The following is an 11,873-nucleotide window of genomic DNA, read 5'->3' on the forward strand; positions in this document are numbered from 1 at the left end:
CTCATAGCCCTACTGCCATCATTTGGCAGGGTGGCCCCTTACAAAGCATTAATTTACCTAGCTCCCCATCTAAAACATTACAACCTTACCCTGAAGCTGTAGCCTTGCTTCTACAGAAGGGGCTAAAGGACTGCCTCGCCACATTTGGCTCACATTACCCGCTACGGACCAGACCAAATTAATTGGCTCATCAATCATGACACAATTTGGGCCCTCCAACGCACATTAGCCAGAGACTGGCAGGCTGTACATCAAGCCTTGGTAGCCATAGAGCATGGTAGCTCACCCCAAGTATGGCTTAGCATGCTGGACCGGTAGTCAATGACGGGTAATGAGGACGATAACGGCATACCAACCTAAGACAGAAGCTGCAGCATGCTCTGCAGTATTTGATGACGGGTAAGGGCGCAAGTTGATCGTCCCAACCTAAGACAGGCACGGTCCCTTATCCATACAAATAAATAAAGAAGGGGGAGCTGTCGGGGTCGCACCCCTAAGATGGCGCCGGTTGCACTCCTAAGATGGCGCTGGCTACATAGCCCGAGCATCTCGGACAGCCTGAAAAACATCCGCCCTGGCCACATGTGACATCGTGCTCGTCACATGAACACCGCATGCCACCACTGTCTACGAGCCCCAGATACCTCCTGTTCATGTGAACACCTCTGTGATTGGCTGTTATGCCCTATATAAGGCAAGGGAACTTCCCCTCAGGGGGAGAGAAAAAAAAGATCGACCAGGGAATAAACAAAGCTTGTGCATCGACCTGGGTGTGTGTTGGTGTTGCGTCATCTCTGCAGGCAGGGAGAGCGTGACACATCAGCACAACTGTCAGAGACTTCCCTAGGTCCTAACCACCCACCATTCTAGCACATTTCTCTCTGGAGGCAACCACTGCTTATTTAACCAGTACCCAGAAATTCCTGTCACACTATAGAACTATGTACCTAAGAGATCCTGTAGTCATCATTGTCCCTATAGGCCAGAGTGAGGCATGAAGGAAATGGTCTCTGTCCTGGGAGACAGGATGCAGACAGTTAAGAGAGTGAGCAGCTCCTCAAGTGTATCCTGAACTTACTCTGTCCCAGAGGGAGCGGGGAGAACATCATGCTCCAAGTTAGAGGAGGTCAGAGCTATTGGCATCAACTAGATTAGAGACCCCACTTGGGTTCTGTTCATTGATTCAGCACCCATGGATGACAGGCCCCATCTGAGTCTCCCTTTGGAGGATGTGGAGACGCAGACCTTGAAGTTTCTCATACTATCAGAAAAGTGAGACATAAACCAAACTACTTTGATGCAGAATGGAGAGGCCAGAATATACAAGAGAATGGATTCTGAGCCAGTATCAGAGGAAATGCCATGCACCCCATCAGAATAGGGTCTTAGAACTAAAGAGGCCTTATGGGAGGAGAGTATAGATATGTGGAATCTAAGCAAAGTAGCAGCACAAGCAGGCCATTTGTGTTGGAAATTTGCTCATGTTCCAGAAACAAGGAGTTCAGTTACATGAGTTCCCCTATTTGCTCCACAGAGACTCACTGAATGCCTGTCTCCAGATAGGGGCAGGCTTGAAGAAGTATGTGTATGTGAAGACTGGGAAGAGGGAATAGGGAATAGATCATTGATTGGGAAATGGGGTCTTTGAGAACTACTTCAAGACATGGGATGTTCCAAGTGTTCTGATCAGAGCTGGAAATGAGCCAAGTATTCTTTCCTCTAAAATGAAGAGATAGAGTTTTATGTGCTCTGCTCTTTCTTTCCAGCACTGATATTTTCTGCTCCTTTGATTTGGGGACATACAGGGGAAGCCATCAAACACTTTCAAAAGACAGATGTCCTGAAGCTACAGACAGGCAACCAACCCAACTGATAAGATTATTAGGGAGGAGAGAGCTACCTCTGGAAAAATGGTGGTATCTGGTACTTACAAGTGTAGAGGGAGTTGGGGGTAGACAGTCAGGTCAGGGTACAAGGGTGCAGCATACAGAGGAGACAGGTGATAATGCAGCTTCTCACAACAGGTCCCATGAACCATCTGACTACCGGATCCTGCTCGGGTACCATCGGCTCCAACATCCCACTGAACATAGCCAGCAGATGACAGTGTATCGACTCATTGTTCACAATGAATTTAACAAACACTACTTCATGGGCAGTGACATCACCCTGTTGCAACTGCATCTGTCTGTGAGCTTTACATCCCACATTCTTCCTGCCTGCCTCCCAGGGCCAACCACGAAACTATCCCTTCATAGCAGCTGCTGGATAACAGGCTGGGGGATGATCACTGAGGGTGATGAGTAGGGGTAGGACAGGCAGGGGGGCAAAGGCCAAGAAGGAGGGAGGTGTGATGCCCATTGTAGGGCCCTTCCAGCCCTGATATCATGTCTATTTAAAATTTCAAGTTTTCTTCTGCCCATAGATCAGTAAGTCTGAGTAACTGTAACTTTCAGAATTAGGAACTTGGGCTCTTTGACTCCAAGCCATTCAGGATTCCACTCAGACTCCAAGGTTCTGCTTGGGACCATGTCAAGCCCCTCCAAGGCTTCACCAAACACCTCTTAGGCTTCCCTTGCCATGGAAGGTTCTTGGAGCAGCAGTAGGGAAATCAAAGCAGGCCTGCTTCCTGGCCCAGGAGGAGAAGTTGGGGTGTTTATGGCTTAAGGATATTTTCCTCTGTAACTCTCACATCACCTTATCCATTAACTCAAGTAAAACTCCAATTTTGCCAGCTTGCTGGGCTTGTAAATTTTTAGGGTGACACTGGAGAAATAATGGGCCTTTTTACACAATGGTGAATACCTTTGACTTAGAAAATATAATGTAGAGTGAAGAAACTGGAATGTAGATTTGGTATGATTTGTAGGGTCATAGGTTTGCCAGGATCTGGCTGAGTGTCTCAGTGGGGACATTTGGAGCAAGACTTGTTTGTCCGTGCTTCTGGCTACTAAATGTCAGTCCCAATCTCTAGACATGTGAACAGCCAACTCTCCAGCATTTCCAGGGACACCCTTCTGTGATGAACTATCACTCAAGAAGAACCACTGGCAAAGCAAGGAGGATTCTGCAGGATAGGTCAGAGGGTAGGAATTGGGGCATGAGGGGATGTCACAGGCTAGAGCAGGAGAGAAGGAGCAGATGGAGTCTATAGCTCTCCTTCCTCCACACTCTCCCCTGATTATAGCTGCTGGGCATGGGCGGCCCCCGAGAAGATGTGAGGGCTGCACATGACAACCACACCCCAGGAGGGAGCTGTCATTGTGACACTGTACTGCCCCATGCAAACACCAGTCAGATCTGTGAGCAGTGTGTGGAAATAGAATCCACATGGGAAACATCCACAGACCAGTTGCTCCTTGAGGCTAGGCCGTGTCTTATTGGTCATACTACCTCAACCCACCTGGCATCTAGTGGGCACATCCGTGCAACCGAGCCTGGACTCCCAGCTTCCACATTCTGTGCTTCTATTTCTAGCTCTGCATAGCTGCCACATTAATTGCTTTCAAAACATAAGGAGACCCTTTGGTGGTTTCCCAGTGTGCTTAGAATGAAATCTGAAATCCACATTTCAGATGGTGAGGAGACCCTGCTTGCTCTAGACCCTGCTATGACTCTGCCTCATCTTTTACAACCCCCTTTCCCACCCCATTGCAGCCACATATGCCTCCCTCCTGGCCCCTATTGCAGGCCCCTCATTTGCTCTTTTGTCTGTCTTGAACATCTTGTCCCCTCATCTTTGCAAGTCCTCTGAGAGACTTCCCCAATCCTGTCAGCTAGAATTGGCAGCATGTTTCAGAGGGAGCTAGCCTTCCTTCCAGGCTCCACCCCGTATCTGTCCTCTTCCCAACCCAAACTCCGCTGCAGATTTCCTGGCTCCACCATTCCAGCTTCAAGAAGGAGAAGTTGGCATTATTGACAGTGAGGTCTGTAAAATATATTTCCAATCGCCAGACTCCAGCAGCAGCGAGTATTCTATACACGAAGATATGTTTTGTGCTGGGGACCTCATGACAGGAAAGTCCATCTGCCAAGTAAGTGGGAACTCAGACTACCTGTCTTCTCCTGTGGTGTTTGTCCCCTTCTGTCTTCTCTGAACCTGGTTCTAGCCCCTGGCTTCTTCCTCCTAAGCCCAGTCTAGCCTGAAGTGTCAGAGCTGAAAGTCAGAAGCCCCTAAAGAGTACTAGTTAATTCCATACCATACATGTCTTCTTTAAAAATAAATTATTGAAGTATATAGCATACATAGAAAAGGGTAGAATTTACAAATGTGTTGTTTGATATATTTTTAGAAATTGGCACGCCCATGTAAACTGTTACCTGAAGAGTTCTTCTCATACCACCTTTCTGTCACTAACTTCTTGAGAGTAGCTTTGGCTTCTGAAGCACTGTGGATTAGTGTTGAGATTTACATACATGGGATTATATAGAATACATCTTCATCTGGTCTCTTCCAGGCAATATCATGTTTGAAAGATTTATTCATCTTAGGTGTGGTTTACATTGTTCATTTACTGCCTATACCCACTGTGTGAATATACTATCATTTTATCCATCCATTCTAATCTTGGTGGCATTTGGATAGCTTCCACTTGAAACCATTACAGATAGATTTGCTATGAACACCCTGGTGCATATGTTTTAGTGCACATGGGTTCATATTTGGGTTGGGTGTAACCCTGGGAGTAGAATTACTGTGCCATAAGCAAGCTTCATCTCTCATATACACTGGAAAGCAGGTTTTTTACCTGCTTGGTACCAATTTGCACTTCCACCAACAGTGGCTGAGAGCTGTTCTTCTTACTCCATGTTGCCTCTGGTACTTCATGTTGCCCACTATTTTCAATTTAACAATTACATGTGATTTTTATTTTATTTTATTTTATTTATTTCTCTGGTGAATGATGGAGATGAGTGCTTTTTCATCTATATATTACCTCTTTTAAAGAGTATCTATTCAGGGGTGCCTGGGTGGCCCAGTGGGTTAAGCCACTGCTTTCAGCTCGGGACATAATCTCAGGGTCCTGGGATCGAGCCCCACATCGGGCTCTCTGCTCGGTGGGGAGCCTGCTTCCTCCCACCCTGCCTACCTCTGCCTGCTTGTGATCTCTCTCTCTGTGTCAAATAAATAAAATCTTTTTAAAAAAAAAGTATCTATTCAAGATTTTTGTCATTATTTCTATGGCGTTGTGTGCCTTTCCTACTGAATTGTAGGACCTGAGTATGTTATTGGATATGTGTTAAGAATGTCTTCTACTGTGGAATCCTTCTCTTTTATGGTACGGAAACTGAGACACAGAGAGGGAAGAGGATAGCCCAAGGTGAGGTAGCACGACTGTAGCAAACCTAGAAAACCATTGCTTTCCTCTGGAGCTGTGGCCCCCATGGGCTTCCTTCTTGCTAGCTCTTTGTCTTTCTCCTTGGCCATCTCCCACCAGCTCAGAAACATACTATTGTGATTCCCTTCTTCAAACCCCCTGCATGCATCTTCTTTCCTCTCCAAACCCCTGCCCTGGGCCCTGATTCTCATCCTGTATTCCCAGCAGGACTTATCCAAGGGGTGTCTGCACAGGCCCTCTCCTGCTTGCTCCCTTCACTTTCTCACCTCAGCCCATCCATCAGAATTTTGTGCTTGCCCTTTCTCCACAGTGCCCCCATAAAGATAGCCAGATACCTAGGTCTCACCTCTGATCTCCTCCCAGCTGGTGCTCAGCCATGCACCTGCAGCATCTCCCAACACACTCAGAGCTCAGTCCCTCCCCTCTCTCCTGCTCTCTTTGATCTCTTTCTGAACTCTGCATGCTGAGGACCTACCACTCAGCTCTATCCTGCTTTTCTTGCCTTGCTCCATTTTTACCTTAGATGGAGGGAAAGCATCAGATATACCTAATCCTGTGCCCCATCATTTCTTTCCTGTCTCCACACTCTTTCTGCACATAGTAGTGCCCTGACTGGGCTCCCTGTGCTGATTTCTGCCCTGCCACTGGCTGTGCTTCACCTAGTCCCAGAACATCCTACCATCCTTCTAGAATCTGGACCAGGTCACATTACTTCCTTCTGAGTGTCTGAATGTGTTGCTTCACCTTCCCAGCTGATAAGAGCTTTGACCTGGCATTGTTGCTCCTTGGTTTCACCTATTTCAAGCTGGTTATCTGTACCTGCATCTTCCAGATCAAACCTTGCTCATTCCTCCCATCTTGGCTCAGAGGCTTTCTGATGACCCAGGTAGGGCAGCCTTTCTTGCCACTCATAACCTCTTGGGCACCTCTGTTCCACATCTTGCATCTGAAGATGCAAAATCTACTGTCTGTGTTTTTTGTCACTTTAGTGTCTTCTGCACACAGAAGGGACTAAGTCATGTTTATTCAACAGAAGCCTGGATGGATGTTGGGTTTTTTGGTCCCTACTTTTTAGACCATGAGATGTAGGCATTATATCCGAGGTAGTAGGTATTTCCTGCTTTGGAGTCCAGAGCTCCAAGTCCCCAGCATTCTTCTATAACCCCTTGTGCTCCCTGCTATTCTGACCACCCTACCACTCTGGACTCGGGCATCACTTCTTTTCCTCTGACATATCAAAGAGTTTGCATTTTCTAGAGAAGCTCAAAAAAGAATTAGAGGGAAAACTAGAGACCTTAAGAAGTCCAAAAACAAAGGCTGAGGATGCATGTAGTACTGGGCTGAGGATTCAGCCAGAGGCCTGCAGGCTCCATGGGATTTCAGGTGGTACCTTCTCTCACATAGAGCTGAGAGCAAAAGGGCTGGTATCCAAAACCTGGAGCCCCTCTGTACATTCTCATAGGTCTGTGACTGCCAGCCTAGGTCCTCTCCAGAGTTTTGTGAAGTGATCTCCAGAGCCTACCCTTGAGATTTTGATTGAAGAAGTCTGCAGTAGGACCCTGTGTCTGGACTTTCCAACTTCTTCAGGTGATCCTGATAAGAACCACTCATAGCCCACTTGACACGAGGCTTCCTAAATTCCACTCTGGTGGAGGACAAGGGCATTGTCTTCATACTGCCTAAACCATATGTATCCTCCTTTATCTTTGTTCTCAAAACTCATACTGCCTCTTTCCTCAGAGAGATTCTGGGGGCCCCCTGGTCTGCAAGCTGAACAGTTGTACTTGGTTTCTGATGGGACTGTCTATCTGGAGCCAGGCTTGCCACTACCCCATAAGCCCCAGCGTCTTTACCAGGATCACCTACTTCTCCAACTGGATCAGTGAGAAGCAGAGCACCTCACCCAATCCCCATCCTTCATTGGCTCCTCCTCAGGAAAAACCTCCTATTTTGAGTGACTTCACTTCTCTGGGCACGGTCCACAAGCCTACCACCTACATAACCCTTGTGTCTTCACAGACCTTCCTCCTGCTGCTGATTTCCCTAAGGACACTGTGACAGACCCCATGGTGCCCCTCCTTCCCCTTCCCCCACAAACTTGTCTATATTAGTTCCAATAGACTCTGCATTCTTCTTAACTCTGTCTGTCTCTGAACTCACTTGTCCATCTGTGGATTGTTACAGGCCTGACAAAATAAAAATAATCAAATAAGCTTCCTGTTCCTGTTTTGGACCTGTCTTCCCGCCACCCCCACACTACTGTCCTTCAAGCCCCTCAGCACAAGAAGATCCCCTCCTCCCTGGACTGGGAGCAGGGAAGGACAGGGACACTTAGGGGGGTTTGGTGGCCATCCAGAGGTGAGCCACTAGCCTTGGGGATTCTTCCTGAAGAGTTATCATGGCTTAGGAGCCAGAGTCTCACCTCATAGAGGAAGGAGCATGCCTTAGATTCCACAAAGAACTAATGTGGATGGGTCATCCTAGAGTGGATGATGTGGCATGAGCTGAAGGGTATTCCAGGCCCACAGGTCACATAGGTTCCCTTGGAAAGGCTCTACTTGAGGTAGACTGTGAAGGACTCTGGCCACCAGGCTAAAGTCTCAAGTCTCAGGTCAGCTGCACTCTAAAGCTCTACTCTCTAACCCTGAGAAGTTAGCTCTCAGTCTATCCCCCTTATACCCACAGCTCTGTCTTTCTGCAGTCTCCCAAAGCCCAGCCTACCACCCCCTGGAGTCTTGACATAGTTTGAGGCATGGCTGACCCTGGACTTGGGCCACCACTGAGCCCAATCCATGACCTGAGCTACTCTCTACAAACATGTCTGGGTCACAGAACCTTAACTAGTTAGCAGAATGCTCAGAGGGGTCTCACAACTGGAGATCACAAACCTGAATACTTGCTGATCATGGGGCAGCCCCCAATTATTGCAGACCCTCTGTATCTAGAGTGCCATCAGGTGTTCTGTGCAAATTCCTTCCACTCTAGTCCCTCAAACAGCCTAGACTCTCTCCAGAAGGTGAGAACAGGTCAAGTAAGTGTTAGGTCCCCCAATAATGGGTCCGTGATTAAAGGAGTGAGACTGATATAAAGCGAAGGTCAAGCAAAGCTTTATATCACACCAAGCATCAAGAATCAAACTGACCGGCCTCTTACAGAGAGGGTAATCTCTCTCTGTTTCACAGACTAGCTTTTAAGGGCAAAGGCCATGCTGTTGGGCCTGGCCATGCACAGGTGGTCAATGAAATTGCAACACACAGAGAAAGCTGCACAGTCATGCTAGGTGACCAATTGAATTACAATTTGCCCTAGTAGATATTTGAATTAGCTATCACCTTGGTTAGAATTGGTGCCCAAAAGATGCCCAGAGGGCGGAGCCCATACTCCTTGGCAACTAGGGAGACAGTATGCATCCCCCACTAATTGGATGTCTCCACCTAGCCTGACCCACCCTTGTATTTGGGCTTTGTTACCTGGGGTAGTTTCCAGGACTTGTTTTTGAGTAATTCCCCTGGGGGAAGAGGGGCAGGGACAGTTTAAGAGTTGGGGTAAATTGGATAGGGAGGTGAACCACGAGAGACTATGGACTCTGAAAAACAATCTGAGGGGTTTGAAGTGGCGGGGGGGTGGGAGGTTGGGGTACCAGGTGGTGGGTATTATAGAGGGCACGGATTGCATGGAGCACTGGGTGTGGTGAAAAAATAATGAATACTGTTTTTCTAAAAATAAATAAATTGGAAAAAAAAAAGAGTTAAACAACAAGGTTATTGTTTAACCTGGATGGGAGTGTTCTGGTTAAAATAGGTCCTTACAGTAACATGCACGTTGTCACCAGAATCTGGCTGGCTTTAAGCCCTCTGCTATTTGTGCAAATGTTTCCTTCCCAGCTCAGCAGTATCTGTTAAGTGAGAAAAAAAATTTCCTCCCTCTTAGTAAACTCAGTTATGGGGCTCCATGACCAGGTTGTTGGGCCCTGAGGTAGGAGTCAGCACTTAGTTCAGGTTTGGAGCACTAGCCATCTGCTGCCCCTGGAACAGCCACTTTCCTCAACTCATGGTAACTGTATTGGTTTTCTCTCAAATAGAGACTTCTGTTTTGTCCATCAATGGCTATGCTTCTGTGTGAAGCATGGAATGGTGTTACTACTTGCTCCTCCACGAAGGGTCTTGGGACCCCTAACTCATAGATGAAAATTCATTTCTAGTCCACTCTGCAGATTTGCTAAATCACAGCTACACCCCAGCCTATTTCCCTGTTGCCCACAGCCAGCTTCAATGCTCAGTATTGATCAGGTTTGATCTCTTTTTACAGATATGGACCTGAGGCCTAGCATGGTCAAATAACTTGCCTGAGGTCATGTAGGTAGTAAATAGTAGAACAGAAATCCAACCCAGATCTCTTTAAGGACCTCAGAGGTCTTCCCTCTAACACAGTCACACCAAGGCCCTGTGAGACTTCCCTTCTCAGGCTACCTGTGAGAAGTACCGTGAGAGGCTTGTCTGTCCCAAACATGGCCCTGGTCAGTGGCAAGGAAAGATCCCAAGTAACAAGAGTGATGTTAAAGTGCAGATCAGGTCTGCAGGGCCTGTGAGTCTGTAGTTGAGGGAAAGGCTGAGTGTGTCACTGCAGTGGGTTTCACCAGAACTGCCATCAGGAGATCCTAAGGGGCTACTGGCTGATATCCCCAAAGAAACTGTGGGTGAGAAGGGGAGGTGAGAGGAAAATCTGGAATCAGTGAGGAAACCTGGAGAAACTAAAGGTGATCCTGAAGTGTCCTGTAGCTGGGGGAAGAGGGTGGGGCAATGTGAGGATGGGCTTGAAGAAAGCTTTTTACCTGTTCTGCTCTTTTCCCATCCCATACCCTATGACAAATGCTGTCTAATATTTCCCAAGTGCCAGTATGTTGCAGGGTGGCCATATCAACTAGTGTGTAGGTCCAGACAGCCACCTTGAGTAAGTGTCTTCTGTGTCCCCACCTCTACCCTTCCTTGCAGGGGAGACTTGGTCCTTCCTCCATAATTTCTTCTAAGGACTTTAAACTTGAATTCTTGGCTGTAAGAGCTGCCTGGCAGGAGGCAGTATGGAAGAGAAGTCAAGAGTGTCTTTGTGGCGCCTGGGTTCCTCTGCTCTGAGGTCACCCTTCCTTTTCTTTGAACTCATCAGGACTGTAAGGACCTATTTTATATTTTTATTTTAACCAGAGGCTTCCATTGAGTTTAAACAATAACTTTGTTGTTTAACCCTTAAACAGTCCCTGCTCCCCTTCCCCCAAACAAGTCCTGGAAACCAGCTCCAGGTAACAAAGCCCAGGTACAAGGGTGGGTCAGGCCAGGTGGAGACATCTGATCAGTGGGGGTACATACTGTCTCCTAGCTACCAAGGTGATGGGCTAGTTTCCCTGGCTACTGTGGGGTGAATTGGAATTCAATTAGCCACCTGTGTGTGGCCAGGCCCGACCACATGGCCTTTGCTTTACAAAGTTAGTCTGGAAATCAGGGAGGGGTCGTCCTCTGTAAGGGGCGTCCCCAACTGGCCTGTTTGATGGTGGGTCTCATTCTTGATGCTTGGAGCGAAATAAAGCTTTGCTTGATCTTCGCTTTGTATTAGTCTCACTCCTTTAATGACAGACCCATTATTGGGATACCCATTTTTGGGGGGACCTAACAAGGACTTCTGTCCTTCTCTGGTGCACAGTACCAAAAGTGACAGAGTAGCTGCTAACCCACTGGGAATGTGAGCACACATGCAAAAATTACTATTATACCTGTGAAATATGAAAACCACCTAAGACATACAACAGAATGAACATTACATATTATTTGAAATAAAAATAGTGGAAGAGACAGACTCCAGAAAAGTAATAAATGCAATAAATCTCTCCTTCTGAATATAGGAAAATATCATTAGCAACAAGACCCAAGAAAAACACAGGAAAGAATCAAGTCAAAATATTGCATATGAAAAACAGAATGGTTGAATTAGAAGGCACAATAGATTAGGTAAATAACAGGATAAATACAGATCAGACAGGTGTGCAATTGCTATTTTCTGTGGACATTACAGAAGTATGGACTTTGGAGTTGCCACACTTATGGTAGGATCATTTGTGGAATTTCTTTATCAAAGAAATAATTATCAGGGTATGATGGGGTATATGGAGAAGAGGAGGCTGGTTTAGTAGCCTGGCATAAGCAGGAGCAACAGAGCTTTTGTCAATACCCATTGCCCTTTTCACCCCCATCCCCACTGTTCCCACCACCACACCACTGCCAGCCCTAAGGGACAGGATAGGGAGAATGATGAGCAGGGATCAGCATCTGAAAGATACAACTAAGTGAAGAAACCTCACAAATAAGGTTCTCATGGAAATAAACACTGTGACCACTCTAATCCCTTCCTCAGTTCTTTAGCTGAGTCTCTCCACTGGCTGAACCTATGTAGCCAGTGAGCACAGGAGCCTGTCAGACCTTTCTTCTTCCCAATTCCATCCCACAGAAGTACTGGGATGGATGGAGAGTTTGCCTGGAGGGGCAAGCA

The 11,873-nt window shown here is 47.0% G+C and overlaps 1 protein-coding gene across 1 annotated transcript; it reads left to right on the plus strand.

Annotated features, from left to right (window-relative positions):
- The first annotated feature begins 498 nt into the window (after positions 1-498).
- LOC122903549 (serine protease 40-like) lies at positions 499-7,397 on the plus strand. The gene is made up of 5 exons (XM_044244378.1): positions 499-584; positions 2,025-2,190; positions 3,188-3,302; positions 3,868-4,034; positions 7,080-7,397. Exons 1-5 carry the CDS (start codon positions 499-501, stop codon positions 7,395-7,397), a joined length of 852 nt encoding a protein of 283 aa, XP_044100313.1.
- Positions 7,398-11,873: the final 4,476 nt, after the last annotated feature.

Source organism: Neovison vison, chromosome 3 (genome assembly GCF_020171115.1).
Source record: "Neovison vison isolate M4711 chromosome 3, ASM_NN_V1, whole genome shotgun sequence".
Lineage (NCBI taxonomy): Eukaryota > Metazoa > Chordata > Mammalia > Carnivora > Mustelidae > Neogale > Neogale vison.

Bases quoted from the DNA above. Each gene is read 5' to 3' on its own strand.
- LOC122903549 (XM_044244378.1), top strand. From the start codon at position 499: ATGGCGCCGGTTGCACTCCTAAGATGGCGCTGGCTACATAGCCCGAGC. The intron at 3,303-3,867 runs GTGAGCAGTGTG...ACTCCGCTGCAG, and splicing joins TGCAAACACCAGTCAGATCT to ATTTCCTGGCTCCACCATTC. The intron at 4,035-7,079 runs GTAAGTGGGAAC...CTCTTTCCTCAG, and splicing joins CAGGAAAGTCCATCTGCCAA to AGAGATTCTGGGGGCCCCCT.